The 17,100-nt window shown below is 54.2% G+C and overlaps 1 protein-coding gene across 1 annotated transcript in view; it reads left to right on the forward strand.

The window, feature by feature from the left end:
- The window catches only part of CNTFR (ciliary neurotrophic factor receptor), a 128,169-nt gene that overhangs the window by 74,994 nt on the left and 36,075 nt on the right, over positions 1–17,100 (forward strand). The window contains exon 3 of the mRNA XM_026039521.1: positions 10,833–11,063. Coding sequence (XP_025895306.1) covers positions 10,833–11,063 — 231 coding nt within the window. The remainder of the gene's footprint in view (positions 1–10,832; positions 11,064–17,100) is intronic.

Below are 17,100 nucleotides of genomic sequence, written 5' to 3' on the forward strand. Positions count from 1 at the left end.
CCCTCCCAAGGGACCATTAGCCAAGGTTGTGTCATTCTCAATAGCACACTGCCTGCAAAGCACGTTGCAACTACTCAGCCATCCCGTGGATCTGCAGGTGTCCTGAGCAGCGCTGAACTCCACCCAGGAGCTCGGAAACTGTTTTGGAGAACATGTTCTGGCAGCAGTTACCTACGGCGCAGAGGCACCTGCCAGCCCAAACCAGAGCTGCGGCTCGGTTCAGCCCTGGCTGCAGCCTGATTCCAAGCTCTTCTCTAGATGCAAGAGCTCAGCTCTGTCCTGGACAGGGGAAGAAACTCTTCTTTTCTGGAAGCATGGGCTTCCGTCATGTGAAATAAAAGGAACAGAGCATTTGTGCACAGAGGAGCCAAAAGACCTTACCTGCGTGAAATGTCCATGTCGGGTTGAGTTGGGAAAAGACTTGCCAGGGCAAGGGGATCTGAGGACATCCAGGCCTTTTGATGTGGTGCTCCTGGAGTCTGAACACACCATGGAAACCTGCAGCTGTTTTCCTGAGTCTGACCCTTAGCAAGTGGTCCTGGCTGGGTACAGTTGGTTGCTTGGTGGGCCCGGGAAGCTGAACCTGATGGAGACACGAGCCAGTGAGGACAACAGGCCATTGCAATGACATCTTTGTGCTTAAATATCCTCCAATCAAGGCTGAGATCAAAGGTTCTATTTAAACCAAACATGGGCTGGAGAGCCTCATGCATACACACTATTTGGTGGTACAAACCATGTTAGATCACACTATCTAGCATTTTCTTGAAAGTGTAGACAGCCTGGATAGCTGCAGTGATTAGACCTTCAGAAGCTCGCAGAGGTCATCTCAGAGAAAGTATTAAAATCTGAGGTCCTGTCCTGATCGACAAGGCTCTTTGGCTCCATAAGGACATCTCTGGTGGGAACAGCACCCTTCCTGCATGCTGTGAGTCCAGCACATCACTGCCTTGCATCTGGAGGGTGGCTGCTACCAGCAGACACTCAGGGTCAGGCTCCAGGTGTGCAGATGTGCTAGGGCTCAGTGGTTGCTTCCAAGCCTGGCTCTACTTAACAATCCTTTGGAGTGAAAGACATGAAATGCAAATGTAATATATTGTTACTAGTGAAGCAAATTGCGAGGCCTGGGCTTAATTGTTAATATATCCCTTGTTGGGCAGAGTAGACCGTTGCCTCATTTATTAATATTGCTTTGAAATCATCACTAGGCTACAGAGCACAAGCATTATTCAGGGGCATGAGGGATGGTAACCAAGCTAAAAAAAGTACTTGGAAGCATGTGCCCCCTTTTGTCAACCCCTGCTCTTCCCACCTCTGTGTGCACTATTCGTGCACTGGCAGCATCTCATCTCCTGCAGTATCACATGGTCAAGCACACAAAGAAAAGTGATATATTGCACCAGGGGAAGAAATCACTCTACGGGGAAGAGTCAAGACTTGTATTTCACCTGCGTGTGGATGGAAGAAAAGCTTTGGTGCTTCTCTTGGGAACTCCAGGAATGGGATGTCCACGTGCAAGCCGTGCCTGGTGTCTCCTATTGCTTGGGACCAGACTGTACGGAGGCACATGAGCCTCCTCCACCTGTGGTTAAGGAAGTGGAGGAGCTTTTTCCAGCTCCGGCTGCAGAAGTTCATGCGTTAAGTTGCAGCGGTGCTGGGCTCAAGCCCAGCTGCTGACGATCCACCCAGGGGTGGGAGCGTTACATCAGTAAGTGACAAGCCACTGGCCTACAGCAGGCAAAACCCAGGCCAGCAGACAGACAGAGAGCCTGAGGGGCTGAATTTTAGTGCTATTAAATGTAAATGATTAAAAAAAAAAAAAAAAAAAAAAAAAAAAAAAAGAAGGTTAATTTAACATCACGGTTGTGATTTTACACACCCAAGAGCCTGGAAATTGAGAGCTCTGCTCCTCACACAGGGATCGTAACTTGGCACAGCACAGATTGTACAGTGTGTAAAATTAGAGCAGAGAAATAGTAAATATGCTGCAGGGACCAATACTGTCTTGGCAGGAGGAGGATGGACTGAGTAGGACCCAACAGGTCTTTCCGCCTCTGACTTCCATAATCCCGCGCTAATAAAGCCCGTTGCACAGCACAACGTGGGGGGGGGAAATTCCTATGGGAACGCTCTGAAGCCGCCCCTGATGTGCACATGAGGAAGGTGTTGTTTAAGGGCACGCATGAGCATCTGCACACATGTTGCATGCAAGACTTAAGTGGCCGGTTAAGTGGCCCTGGGGTCACAGAGACACCCCAACATCTGAGGTATGAGGTGGGAACTCTGCCCCCTTCCCCAGGGCTCGGCAAACTCAGGCGTTCTCTGCACGGCTGCTGCAGCACAACGGGCTTTTTGCTTGTGTTTATGGCTGCCATTTGGGCACCTAATTCCAAATCTTATCGATTTCCCCTTAAATGACGGTGAAAAGGCTGATCTAAGCACACTTCCGCGGCCCAAGTTATTTGTCCTGCCTGCGTGAAAAAGCAGAACCAGAAAACAAACCTTTAATTCACGCGGGGTGCTAACTCCAGGCACTTGTCAGGGAACGCGAAGGCTTCAGTGAGCCCAGCACAGTGGGTATTGGTGGGATGTTTCCCCACATGTGCCAGTTTGCCTGAGCTCCCTTCAGCTGCCTCTGGTCTTCCAATATCTGCCCCTTCCCGTGTTGTTCTGCCCCTCTTGCTGGGGCCATGATGGGAGAGATCCTGTGGGATCAGAGGTTTTGCTCTTTCATCATGTAGTTGCTCTTCCACAGGAGAGTCAACTCAGGAGACAGGAGTTTGCAAGGCACCTGAGCCTGCAAGGTCCAATCCATCCTTCCCTTTGCCTGAGAAAGGAAAATGATGTTAGAGCTCATCTAGGAGAGCACTTGGAGTTCCGGAGCATGGACATTTTAGGACCAAACATCTTGAAAATCTCAGGGAAGGTCTTTCTGAGGTCTTACAGATCAACACGAACTCAGATGGCATCTTGTGATGGAAGATCGAAGTCTTCAAGGAGAACAAGCCAAGGTCACCAGTCCTGCAGCATCCAGGCTGCCCAGGCCCTGCTCCTGAATGGCCAAGCTTAGGTATGTTGGAGAGGAGGGAACAGCAGCAGAGGAGCCTTTCTTCCTATTCCTGAATAAAAATGATCATGGCTAGAGGAGCTGCAGATGGATATGCCAGTGTCAACAGCTCTGCTCCCCAAGGCCAGGGGACGATCTGGTGTTAGGGGCTGCACACAACATTACCACAGCGCAGGCCAGTCCCATGTCTGACAAAGCAGAAAATGTCACTTAAATTACTTGGGTTAAACCAGCATCCCACATGCCGCTAATGTGTCTCCTAGCCAGGGTGCAGTCTGTTTAGAGACCGCAAAGCACAGGGAGCCTCCCACGTCACTTGGGCTTGAGCCAGCGTTGTGATAAGAACTTGGCCTTTGTTTTTGCAGTGAGTTTGGTTTGCTTTTAGTTCCAGCAGTGCGTCTCTATTTTGCTCTTTCCCAGCGTGTTTAGCAGTGGATTTTCTCCCCGGGAGGATGCAGAATGCCCTGTCACTGTGCAGCCTCAGCGTGCCCCTCCATAAGGTGCACAAGTGCCACCATCCCAGCAGTGTGACCAGGAGGCCAGGAAGAACATGCTGGCAAGCCAGCGTCACACATCACCACGGCTGATTTTTGGGGATGAAGACAGCAGCTTGAGGAAGGAAGGTCCTGGTAGGAGCAGAGAGCATGTGCAGGGCTGGTCAGTGCTGCTCTCTCCTCTGCACTGACGTGGCTTTGCTTCCTGCACTGCTAGACTGCACTGTAAGGCACAGATGCATCCCAGGGTCTGCTAAATGAGGTCTGGGAAGGGACTGCCTCTTCACGGGAAGAGCAGAGGTCTGCTGCTCTGCAGGAAGAGCAGCTGAGAGGATGCTCTGCATGGGCACCCCTGGGTCGTGCAGGCGCTGCAGCCAGCTCCGTGGCCCCTGCAGACAAGCTGACCCAAACATTCATCCACCCCTGCATGAGGAGTAGCAGGGCCCTCCGTGCTGGGAGCATGGGCTGCCCCACTTCAGTCCTGCGGCCTCCCAGAACAGGTGGGGATTAAATGCAGGCAACCACACTGATGCAGTCAACACACACCAAGGTGCCACCAAGACACAAGACTCTTGCCATGCTCTCCTCCGAGATACTTATCTGGAGATGCTGCAGTGTCATCCAAATGCTGATGCCAAGAAAAGTATGAACGGTTCATGGTAGAGAGATGTTTCATAAGCAGAGACATGCAATAGCTTCCCAGCTCTGTTCATAGTTCTGTCCTGCCAGATAAGAGGGGACCTCACAAGTTCGCCCCATTGCTGTCTGCCACCAGGAGCTGTCCTTGCTTTCACTCCAGATGCAGAAGAGACATCCCTGCCTGGGTTTCATGAGCACACGATCCCTTGCAGCAGTGGATGGAGGTGCATTCAGCATTGCCCCTGAGAACTGGACAAATGGAGAGGTGCTGTGAGTTCATGCCACCTGGGAAGCCTGAAGAGATCTTCCTTGGTGGTCAGCATGACTTGGCTATGGATTTTCAGAAAGTACTTGTAAACACATACTGGTAGAAGAGTCTCACCTGCTTTGAGCCCTACCCCATCCTCTGCAGCTCTGCTGAAGTAAACCAAGATCTGGTTCTAGGCTATCGTGGAGTGATTAAATACAAGTCCTGTAGCTCCCATCTGTTATCTCTTAATTAAAGTTTCTTGCTAATTATTTTTTCTTGTCAAGAGAGCAAAGCTGCTGACTCCAGGGATTTACCAAAGTAGAGCAAACAAACGCAGGCTTCACTTGCTGTAATTCTTCATTAATGGACGAAATTAACTTGGAACGTTCCATATCTTTGGCTACATCGGCGACACTTAATTACACCTACTTCCTTGTAAAGATATATTTGGTTTTAAATCACTCGTGGAAGAACTGCCTCCTCTAGCATGAAATTCCTTCTCCTTGAAGAGAAGGTTTCTGCTGGCATTGGACACCATGAAGAGACGGAAGAAGGCAGGAAGGAACCAACACAGTGAAATCAAGAACGACGTGTACTTTGGGAAGCTGGCATCAGGGCACTCCCCCAGTGCTGGAGACTGGTTCATCTCAAGAAGAGAAGACGCCAGGGCCATGAACATGCAGAAGGGAAGCAGGAGGAGCAAGAAGAGGCAACCAGCACTGACCGAACGCAGCAAGGAATCACTGCAAGGACATGGCAGCCTGGGGACAGATGTGAGCAGAGGAGTTTACAGCTCTTGCAACACCATCTGATCAAGTTGGGGATCCTCTCCTTTCTCCTGAGGTCTGTTTTTACCTCCCAGTGATGACTGGACTTTTTTATCCCCTCTCTCTCCCCCCATTCCCCATCCTCCAGAGCTCTCTACTCTTTCTGTGTTATTGATCTCATTTAGACCAGGAAGTTGCAGGGTTTGAGACCTTGATGGCTTATCTGCTTGGAAAGCTCCCGGCGTACCCCCAGCACTGTATAAATACTAAATGTATTATTTATGAATGTATACGCAGAGATCTAATTAGCCGCTGAGATTATGTCTCCCAGCTAGTCATTTAGCTCCGGGAGGGAGGCATGCGGGGTGATGGGGGTGATATAAAGGGCTCCATATCAGAAAGCATGTGTGCGCTTTTCCATCCCGCTACAGAGCTGCTCCTCATCCTGTTGGGTGAGACAGCAGAGAAAGGGGAAGATACATCCTTTATCGGTGCCTCAGTTTCCCTGTCTGTAAAAAAAGAAGCAGGGTCTGTGCAGAGGAAAGGAGTGCGGCTGATGCAGCCTTCATACTGTGACACAGCCCAAAGAGCACTGTGCCCTGGAAGAGCTGGGCTAGTGTCAAGGTAGGGCATGGCCTCTAAGGATCTCTTCAAGGAGGTGATCATGGGACTGGGAAGGGATCTTTGGCCACCCCTATTCCAACCTCCTAGGGTAGAAAAGTGGGCCAGATCAGCTGTGCCTTTATCTGACTGATTCTTGACAATCTCTAGCCATGGAGATCCCCCAGTTCTCTGGGTACCAACCCTGTATCCAGAAAACTTCCCAAAATAAGTTTTCCTTAATGTCTGTCTTGAACCTCCTAAGCTGCAGTTTGTGGTTGTTGGCCCTCGTCCTTCCACGTGCCCCAGCTCGATGTCCATCCAGCAAGGTGGGCTCTGCAGCGCTGGCACCATCTCCACTGCCAGTCCCACTTGGCAGCAGTGATGGGCAGTGCCAGGGAGAGGGGACAAAGTGTCCTGCCCTCCGTCCTCAAGGGAACTGCATGGTTCTGTGGTCCTTCGGGGTCCTGCCCACATAGTAACCAGGCTCTGGGGAAATGGAGGGTCCTGGTAAAGGTGACCACTGTGTTGGCTTGGTGCATGCAGACTGTTCCAGTGTTCTGTGGGGCACTAGCCTGGTGATCTCCCTTCTCTTGGCAAAGGTGGTGACTGCAGGAGCAGCACAGCGGTGTTTCTGTTGGTGGGGTGCCATGCAGTCACACAGAGGCACATCCTGATGCAACCCCAGCAATGGGCTGGAGGGATGTGGAGACCTGGCTTGGCCCCTGCACAAGCCTCAACAGACTCAGCAGAGAGAAACGGCTGCTCAAAAGCTATGCTTTGGGTTTCTCCTTTGTCAGAGGCCTTAAATCACTGCCTTGGAAATGAGCATTACTTTCAAGGACCTGTCTTCCAGGAATGGCTCCCCCAACCCTTCTGGATGAATGCCATGGTGTTTGCACTGTGTTTAAGGACAACCAGGATGTAATTCAAGGTGCCTTTTCCCCCCTGCCCAGCTCATCCCTGCAGTCAGCAGCTGTAGACAAGCTCTCAGCCTCAGCCCTGGGAATCAGGGCTGGGCACCTCTGAGCCTTTCCTCTACCCCTCAGATATTCCCCAGGGATAAAACAGTGTCTAGACAGGGGCCAAGCAGAGCAGCTCTCTGGTCCATCACAGCAGAGAGCCTCTCTGCAGGGCTGGTGGGTGAAGCAGTGTCTGCACCTATTCTGACCAGCAAGTTTCTGGTCAGGGACCGAAGGGAAAGGGGAGGCAGCTGATTTATGTGTGCAAGAAAGAATGGGAAGAGATTATGTCTGTACTCGATAATATAGAATAGATTAGAAGAGAACTTGAATGAGATGCTGGGATCTGCTGTCTCTATCTATCCACTCATCTGCCTATCCATCTGTCCATTCATCCATCCATCCATCTCCATAGCCATCTGAACAACAGACCATCCATCCATCCATCCATCCATCCACTGACATGCACAACCAGGGAGCCACCCACACATCCATCCATCCATCCATCCATCCATCCATCCATCCATCCATCCATCTATCCATGCATCCATCCTTCCACAGCCGGCTGGCCATCTGCTTATATATTTATCCCTCCATCCTCACACACGTCTCTCCATGCCCATATGCACCCATCCATCCACCCATCCGTCCACTTGCACAGACATCCATCCTCGCATCTTCATACACTTTTCTCCATCCCATCAGTGCCAGCCAGCTGTCCATCTGTCTACAGGCATACACATTTGTTCATCCTTCATCCATCCATCTTCTTAGGCACTTCTGCCTATCTGTCTGTGGATCTAGGCCCACTCCAGCTATCCGTCTGCATACAGACTCCTCGATTTGGATCTTCTTTCTTCTTTATGCCTGCCAGTATAGGCTGTAAACTTTTCTAAGACTAGCTGAAACACAGTTTTCTGATCAGTGCAGTCTCTCAGAGATTCTCATCCCTGGCCAGTATTTGGGATGCCCTGGAGACATCTCACCAGCTATATAGGACCTGAGCTACAGCCATGGTCCACCCTCTGTGCTCAGCACTCCATTCCCAGCAAAGACGGCGTCCCTGAAGATGCTGTTTCCTAGTCAGGAATAGGGGTCCTGATGTGGTGCAAAGCATGGCACCTTGGACTGGAGATGTCTCAGTCTCAGTTATGTCCATGTTGAAAGGGTCTGGAGGAGGAATTAAGTTCCATCCAGCTCCCAGCCTGCCTATCCCAGCATAGCAACAACCTTGGAGTTGTCTCCTTCATGTATCGCTGGGCCTGTGGGGTTTCACATGAGACGTATGAATGGTTGCATCTCATCAGGCTGCAGGTCTGTTTAGCCCTTGGTCCTGTCTCCCAATGGGACCCAGGAGCCAATATTCAGAGGAAAAGAAAAGAGCAGGAGCAGAAAAGAGCAAGGTGTTGTCCCTCCCCATTGCCACCACCTGCAGCCTGGCCAGGCTCTCTGGGGCAACTCTATGTTTCACAGCCCTTGTTAGAGCATTATGCTCTGTATTCATTTAATCACTCTTTTCCCCCAAACTTTTGACATCTGCAGCGACTGATGGACTTGTAATTTAATTATGCATTGTGCGAAAAAATACTTCCCTTTGCTTGTTTTAAACCTACTGCCTGGTAATTTCATTTGCTGCCCCTTAATTGCTGTATTAGGAGAAGGAGCTAGCAGTCAGTCCCTATTCATCCTCCCCATGTCATTCATCATTGCTTAGATCTCTATCACATCTCCGCTCAGTTGTCACTTTCTCAGAATGAAGAGATTGAGTCTGTTAAGTCATTCCTTGCACGGGGACTGCTTCCAACCTTTGATCCATCACGTTTCCTTCCTCGGCTCCATTTTCAGCTGAACTGTGTTCTTGCTGGCACAGGGACGGATTTGGGTGCAGCTTTTAAGGAGACAGCGTTTTCCATTCTAGTCCGTTTCCTTTCATCATAGCATTCCCTTCCTAACATCAGGTTTGCGTTTTTGCTGGCCCCCAAGCTGATGTTTTTAGGGACGTGTGTGCAGCAACTCCAAGATATGTTTCCACGGAGGCAGCAGCTAACGTGGAGCCCGTGCCTGCACAGGAAAAGCAAGCCTTGTTTCCCTGGTGTGCATCCCTTCCTCAACACAGGGTCAGTCTGTACCATGATGTCCCTCTGCAATGCTTTTGCACCCAGCTTTAATTTTACTGTCCTAATGGCATCAGTAGCCTGTCACCTGTGACTGTCTGACCCCATTTCCCCATCAGTCATAGACGTCCTGGGCAGGACAAGCTCCAGCTCTGATCTCTGTTGACCTTCACCGGTGACGTCTTCCACTGCACAGAATGGCCGCTTACTCTCCCCTTGGCTTTCCTGACCTCTCGCCACTGCAGATCCTCACGAGGATGTTCCTTGTATTTTGTGCCTGCTTGATTTATTTTGGGGAGTTTTTAGTGAAGGATTTCATTGAAAGAGCTGTGGTACCCCGGGTGCATTTGGAGAACTGGACAACCCACATTGCAAAGGGTCTCAACCATCCCTCCAAGGCTTGTGCCGATGGTCGCTGCTGCACCCCCTGCCCTGTGCCCACTGCAGGAGCACGTGCAGATCCATCCCAACTCTATTTTCTCCTCCAGTGCCTTTGTGTGCGACCAGCACATGCTGCTGCTGTTCAATTAGCAGTCCTGTCCCCACTGCAGATATGTAAAAACCCAAACCTCTCTAAAGATGCACACATGTTGGCTTTGCTTCCCTGTGGCTCATACCTTGACAACCCCTGTCTCCTGCTTCACCCCATGCCACACACATGTGTGTGTGTTCCTACCCTCGGTGCACACCTCCCACGTTAGCCAGTGTGACAACACGCAAAAGGGTCAGTTGCTGAGGATCATTAGTGAATGTCAGCGCAAGCTCCCGTCGAGAAACCTGAGAGAATGTAATTAGGCAGCTGGTGCCCAACGAACTGCGTTGCCCCACGTGCACAATGCTAAATCAAAAGGCTCAGCAAGGCATCATGTTATTGGAGAGTGGGAAGAAAAGTCAGCTGGGGAGATGAACAGCGCTGCATGCAGTGAAGAGCTGGCCCTTTCCAAAGCACAACTCGGCTGAGCTGCCGTCCTCCCGCCTGGTTTCCAGGGAGGGAATTGCAAGGGCAGCTGCGCGCTTCCCTCCTCCTCTGGCAAAGAACTGACAATCCTGCGGCTCTGTCACCTCTTTGCCTGTGAGCTCTGCCCAGCCCGGCTGAGCTGTCGCGGTCTCAGGCACGTGAGCTGCCGCCCATAGCGCTGGCGGTGGCAGAGCGGCACGCAGGACTCCTGCCTTGTCCTCCTGGCCTGCGCTGGCAGTGGAGTTGGGCATCCCAGATCTGCTGCGGATCCGGGAAATCGCTCTTCTCTTCTCGTTTTACTGTAGTGGGTTTGTCCAGACTGTCCCCCTTATTGCAACCACCCTCCTTTCTCCAGGGATATGGTGCTGTGAAGGTTGGCACTACCATGCAGAGTCACCGGTGTGGACTGGTTGTCCGATACTATCCCCACCCTGCCAAAGGGCAAGTCCCTGTACTTGCAGGGGCAGCACAGTCCCAGTGCTGTCCAGAAAACAATCATTTCCTTTGGGAAAGGTGCTTTCTTCCTTGCTTCCTCACTGGCAATACAAAGGAATATTGGAAAGATGGGTTGGGAGGCAATTCCTGCGTGTGCATCTGGCTTTGGGTTTGCATCCTCCAGCAAACTGTGGGGATGTGGGAGCAGCTGTGGTTTGCTGGGGGGAACCTCCACCAAGGCAAAGGTAGGAGGAAAGCATCCTGCAAGGCAGATGTGATCTGTGAGTCCTGACCCACCGCTCCATGAGGGTTGGTGCACTCTGATCTAATGCAAAAGCATTCTCTGATCTAAGAGCAAAGCATTATTAAAACCAGGAGGGGAACATGGGCTTTCCAAAGCACCGGTGTGGCATCACTCCATGCCTCAGGCCTTTCCTCACTTGCTGTCCAAGCTGTATGAGGAACCTTTCTCCAAGGTGGCCATGGGGTCTTTGACGGGCCTGTGGGGCTGAGCTCACCTGCTTCTCTCCTCTTCTGCCTTCACAGAGAGCCACACTCAGTACGAGCGGGTAGGCGCAGACGTGACCATGAAGTGTGGGTCCATGGACAGGGATGCAGCTGTGACCTGGACGGCCAACAACACCGACATCGACGAGTCCCACCTGAACGGGTCGTACCTGGTCCTGAAGCGTGTGGACCTCTCACACAGCGGCCAGTACTCCTGCTATGAAGGCTCCTCCTGGCACCTCAAATACCAGACCAACCTGAGGGTGGGCGGTGAGTACCCAGGCGGGGGACACAGGGGGACCGCTGCTCTCCATCCCCACACTGACCCATTGCAGCCCCTATGCTGTCCCTGCTAGCTGCATGCCTGCCCGTTCCACCCCTCCAATACGAGCTCCCTGTGCCGCGTTAATCCCAACATGGATATCAATCCGGAATGATGCAGGAATCAGCCCCGCCTGCCTCAAACGTTGCACCAAAACCAGTAGATTAAATGGTGCCCGGGGAACATTTTGGGAAGGGATGTCGTAAAAAGAGGATGAGCTCTGGCTGTGCTTGCTGGCTGCAGCGGCTGTGCCAGGGGAACGGCCGGAGCACGGTGGAGGTGGCCGCGTGTCTCGGGGATGCTCCGTGTGTTGGAGGAGAGCTGCCTGTTGCAGCGACTCTGCCCGCGTTCAGCACGAGACAGGCTCATTCCCAGCTTCCAGCCGGGAAGATAAGAGCGGCCTTATGCTTCACACGATGCCGCCAGCTGATAGCAGCCGTGTACCTCGCGGGACGCTGTGTTTGTGGAGCTGATTGCAGCTGCGTGTTCCACAGCGCCTGTAACTGATAGCTGTGGGCGGCTGGCAGTGCCAGGCAGTGTTTCTGCCTGGGAGCGGGCACGTGTTGTGGAGGATGCTGCGAGGCGGCAGCGCGGCGCGTGTCACGCAGGCTGTGCCACCCAGGTTTTCCCACCTCCGTGTCACCTCTTGCAGCTCACAAGACACCAGGAGCAACGCAGCCCTTCTGCTGCACGCCCAGGGTGAGCCCTGGACGTGCTCGGGTCCCGCTGCAGGGCACGGGGCGCTGCAGCCTCCCCTCGCCTCCCGCGCAGCTGTGGCATCGCCGTGACTTTGCAATGGCTCTTGCATCTGCTGAGCTCCTCGCTGAGAGTAATCCCTGTCAATCCGCCCAGGGACCTGCAGGAATCGCTCAGCATTAGAGCCCAAATCCCACTGTTTCTTGTTACTGCCTGCTCCTATTAGCTGGCCGCTCGTAGCCCTCGCCTCCCCCAGCCCAGGGCACAGCCAGGCAGCACAGGGGCCACCAGCCCAGGCAGAGCAGGTGATAAATAAACACACGAATGCCTGGGCTTGTTAATGCAATTAAGTATGCAAGGAACTAATCAGGTGAGATGCTTTTAGTGGTAATTAATTTAATTGCCTGGATTTTAATTTAATGTTCTCCAGAAAGCTTCTTTTCCCAGCTCCACAGCCCCTTTCTGTCTCCCCGTTGCTATCTCTCCGTGCACAATGGATTACCTGGAGGTGTGTGGTGCCGGAGCAGGGCTGGCAACCACCTCACATGGGTTCTGTAATTCCCAAAGGGAATGGTGAGAACCTGCTCGCTGGCCCACGGGGGCTGCTTTCCATGGGGAGAGAGCCATGAGTTGTCTCCTGGCCACCAGAGCAGCAGAGGGGCTGGGAAAGGGGATGTTCTCACCTTTCCAGCAGGACCTAGGACTGGAGGCACTGTGGATTCGCTGCATGTAAATTGAAGGGGAAGTTAAATGAAAACAGGCCTGTAGCTGCATTTTCCAGTCTTGCAGGGGCAAAATGAAGGTATTTAAGACCCAAGGGATGAAATCAGGTGGAGCAAAGCAGCATGGACTGAGCATGAAGGAGGAGCACTGGGAATCTGGTTAGGTGCAGGATGCTGGTGGTACCTGGAGCAGGATGTGGAGCAGTGGTGGGGAATGAGCGCCTGGCCAAGCTGCTGCCGCGAGGAGAATATTGGGAGCGAGATGAGAGCCGAGGAGCAATGGGAAAAGGTGTCAATTAGCAAAGAAAGCTCCGTCTCGGGGGTCTGAGAGCTCCGGGATGAAGGGAGCGCTGCCAGAAGTCAAGCTGCGCGGGACCTTACAGAGGAAATTAAAAGGAGTTTAGCTGTATGAATATGGAGAAAGCAGGGGGAGAAGATCTGAGCCGGCTCTGCAGCCAGGTTTAAGAGGAGATTAGAGGTAATCTAGGCAGAGCCCCAAGATTAAACCAACTCTGTCTGCTCCGAGTCGCGAGAAGGGAGGGGGATAAAACCCTACGACTGGTTGTCTGCGGTGGCCGTAAATTGAACGAATACGGAGTGTCCAAGTGCTGGGGGTCACATCACCCCCAGCTGGCCCTGGGACTAGAAACGTCCTGCTTGCTCCATGGGTGACGAGTCACTGGCAGGGCCTGGCGACATGGGGATAGAGAGCATCTCTCCTGTGCCGGAAAAATAATAATAATAAAAAAAAGAAGTCCCATCAGACAGCCTGACCCCAGAGCTCACTTGGAAGAAAGAGTAATGAAAGATGTGGAGACCAATGGAAAGTTGGGGATGGGGTGGATGGGCTTGCCAGGGACGCATCGCGCCAGGTGAACCTGATGGTGGCGATAAGAGGAGCCATGGCGTGGTGGATGTCGTCTGTCCCAACTTCGGCGAGGAATTTGTGATGATGCCACATGGGAAATTATGAGTTAAAGCAGAGAAAATGTGGATTAGCCTGGGAACCGGGAGCTGGCTTGGGAAAGGGCTGAAGGGGGATGGAGCGAGGGAGGGGAGAGCTGCGGCACCGGCCGGCGTGCCACACTCGGCTCTGCTTCCCGTGGTGGCTGCGGCCCTGGAGGAGCCATGTGAATGGCTGCGTGGTCATCCCAAGAGTTCCGGGGGCAGGGGGGGAATTTCATCCTGGAAGGGCTAGGATGGGATACAAGCGGGAAAGAAGGCTTGGGTGACTCGTCAGTGCAGGGAAGGGGATGGGGAGGCAACCGGCAGCTCAGTGGGGTGGGAATTGGGGAAATCCGGACAGGGATGAACAGAGGCTGCAAGCAAGAGCATTCCCGACCTTGGGAGAGCTTGGATGAGCCTCCCTGCAGGAGCAAATCCCCTGAGGCTCGCTTTGTGACAGTGCCAAGCCCGCGAGGTCCCGTGTCACCCTGGGCATCCTCGGGGCAGCCTGTGCTGGGGACTCCAGGCGGTGCCGAATCCAGCAAGTGGCACCAGGACCGTCGCGGTGACGGAGCAGCGCGGAGAGCAGCGCGTGCCCGAGCAGGGCCAGGGGTTCTGGGGAATGGGGCAGGTCCAGGATGGGATCTGCGCTCCGGGTCCCGGTTAGGGAGGAGAGTGCGAGCGAGGCTCGGAGCTGCTGGCTCCGCATGCAGCGGAGCCGTTGGGAAATCGCGCGGCGCCGAGCCTTGGCCCGCGGCTCGCTGCATTACCGAATGTTATAAAAATACTGCTAATGGGCCAGGGAGGAGGGGAGGCGCGCGCGGAGAGGCTGCCAGGAGCCGGAGCGCGCGCGGGGAGCACGGAGGCCTCGTGCGCGAAGGAGGGAGCCAGCCGGGCCGGCCGGCGTCCGCTCCCCTCCATCCATCTGTCCCCAACCTGCCGCCCCCCCCAGCCCCAGTTTCCTGGAGCGTGTCCTTTTCCTGGTACCACTATCCTGAGCGGCCCCATGTGCCTGTGGCTGCGGCGGCTGGCGGGAGGAAGGGGGAAAAAAACATGCGGTTTGACGGAAAACGACATGGAAAAAACAACCAAATTAGCAGCAAAACAAACAGAGCAAAACAGGGAAGGGGGGGGTGAGGGAAGGGGCAAAGCAACGGGAACCACATGTGAGCGGGGAGGCCGGCAGAGCCCGGCGCGCGCTCGCTGCCCGGCCTGATTAGCGAGCGATCAAACAGCGGCCGCTAATAAATAATCCGCGGCTCCCTCTGCTCTGCCGGCAAAGCCCCCCGGCTCCCAGCTGGGCTCCAGCTGCGCCGGAGGCTGCAGCCTGCGGCCTTTCCTGCTCCTTTCTCTGGTTGCTTTGCTTCGGATTGGTTTGTTTTGCTGTTTTGCCCGTCCGAAAATGCGGGAACACGGAGGACGGGCGGCGGACGGGACCCGGGGTGCTGGGGCTGGAGCGAGCGCCAGGCTGTGCTACCCTCCTGCCCCGCGCTCGTCTGGTGGCTTGTGGCACGGGGATTGTTCCTCCCAAGCCCCCCAGTGAATTCTTCCACCAGGGATTTATCCAGTCGCTTCCCAAAGCTGTGTAAAATGAGGCAGTTTCTAGCACAGCAAGTTGGACACGACGGGCACCCCGTGGCCCTACGATTAAGCTCCCTTGTGCTCTGTGCTGGCTGGCCACATCCCTCCTGCCACCTGGGACATCCCTGGCCAGCACTGACCCCAAGACTCTGCACACACAAAATTTGGGACAGGACCAAGTAGCCCAAACCAAAGCAAGGCCAGGGACAGTGCAAATGAACTTAAGCACGCGGGTGCTCACGTTGCAGATTGGGGAATGTGGCACCTGTTGCTACAGAGGTGGCCAATTCCCTGGTGCATCCCTGGCCTGGCACCGTCGGGATGCCCCTCACAGTCTGGTGCAAATCCAGGAGTCAGCGGGAAGGGATGAGCAGGATCCCACAGCTCCCATGAGAGCAACGCAGATCATGTGGATCAGGTTAGGGCAGAGCCTTGTTAATCCAGGTCCAGGTGCATTTCACAGGGCGTGCGGGCTTGACACGCTCAGCTGTTGCATCCCAAACTGTTTAGAGCCAGGAAAGCTTGAGGAAGAAAGGAAAACTCTGCTGCCTGTGCTCAGGTTTGGGGTCTTGCCCGCCCTGGGAAGGGGAAGTGCAGGATAGTCAGTAATGTGCAGATTTTTAAGGAGAAGGCAAATAAAAAACAAACAGAAAAAAAAAAAAAGAAAAAACAAAATAAAATCCCCAACCCATCATGCTCCCAAATGCAGTTAGCTCTAATCGAATTAGGAGCTGGAGCAGAAAAACAAACATGTTTGAAGGCGGCGGGCGACCTCTGCACCCTGTCCCGCGTGTCGCGGGCTCCCGACGGAGCCGTCCCCCACGTGCAAACCCTGCGTGTCCCCGCGCCGCCGCCGCGTCCCTTCCCCGTCCCCTCGCTCGCTCGGCAGCCTGCCCAGCTGCAGCGCAGCAGAATGAGGCTTCTTTGGCTCACTGCGTAAAATATGGTAATCTGGGGCGGGTGGCGTCAGAAACAATAAAAATATCCCCTGGCCCGGGCGGGCAGCCCCCCTTCCCCGCTCGGCCGGCGCCGGGAGCGGGCGGCACGTGGCATCTATTAGACGGTGCTGCCCATGCCCAGGGCACAGCAAGCCCTGGGAGGCTTTGGAGTGCCCCGCTTTCCTCTGCGCGGGGATTTTCGGGATGCTGCATCCGTCCCGGGCTGCGTCCCGCCGTGCCCCTTCCTGCCTGGAGGTACTGGCTTTGGGAGCAACACGTGAAATGAGCTTGAAGGTTCTCTGCCCCAGCATTGCCATCGCTGCAGCAGGAGTCCGGCTTTGGAGGCAGAGTCTGCTCTGTGCCAGCAGCTGCAGACCTGGCAGAGAGGAGGGAACGGGGCTTCGGGGGCACGGCCGCTGCTCCCCATCCTCGCCTACACCGAGATGCCGTGTAGGGACTGTGTGCGTTGCAGGCGCTGCCTTTCCCTCCCCTTAGCCTTGTTTATCCTCGTTAACATGACAAAAACAGCCTGGCAATTAAGGCAGCCTAAGCGCAGTCTAAACAGCCGCCCCAGGGCGAGCACAGCCAGCGGGGTTGCGCTTCGGCCCCCACGCCAGCAAGGGTTTTGTCCCGGCCTTTCCTAAGTGCCCCTTGTCCAAATATTTGGCCACGAGCTTCCTGCTTTCCGGCAATGCGGGGAAGGGCCGGGAAGGCCAGCCGGGAGCAAGGAGGCGGCGGGCGCCCCTCCGGCAGGCGCGGGCACGGGCGGGATGACGTGGGGCTCGCACAGCCTCTTGTGCAAGGAGGAAAATAAATAAAAATCAAACCCTGCTCTAACGTGGGACAAGCACAATGTGCTTTGCACCCGATGGCAGAGGAAGGAAATTTGAACGGGATTCAAGTCCAGGCCAGGAATGGGCTGCTCTGGTTTGAGATCCCGGTGCCCGGGCATCCCTGATCCTGTGCGTGGCAAGAACGGGGTGGGATGAAAGCCGGATCGGACACGGTTTGGTGTGTTCCAGCGTGAAAGACGCTGACATTAGCTCTGGTTTCCCGGGCTGCTCTGCCTGCTGTGAATTATTGAGGAGATTAAAAGCGGGCAG

This window comes from Nothoprocta perdicaria, unplaced genomic scaffold (assembly GCF_003342845.1).
Source record: "Nothoprocta perdicaria isolate Ctin4 unplaced genomic scaffold, notPer1 scaffold_10, whole genome shotgun sequence".
In the NCBI taxonomy this organism is placed as follows: domain Eukaryota; kingdom Metazoa; phylum Chordata; class Aves; order Tinamiformes; family Tinamidae; genus Nothoprocta; species Nothoprocta perdicaria.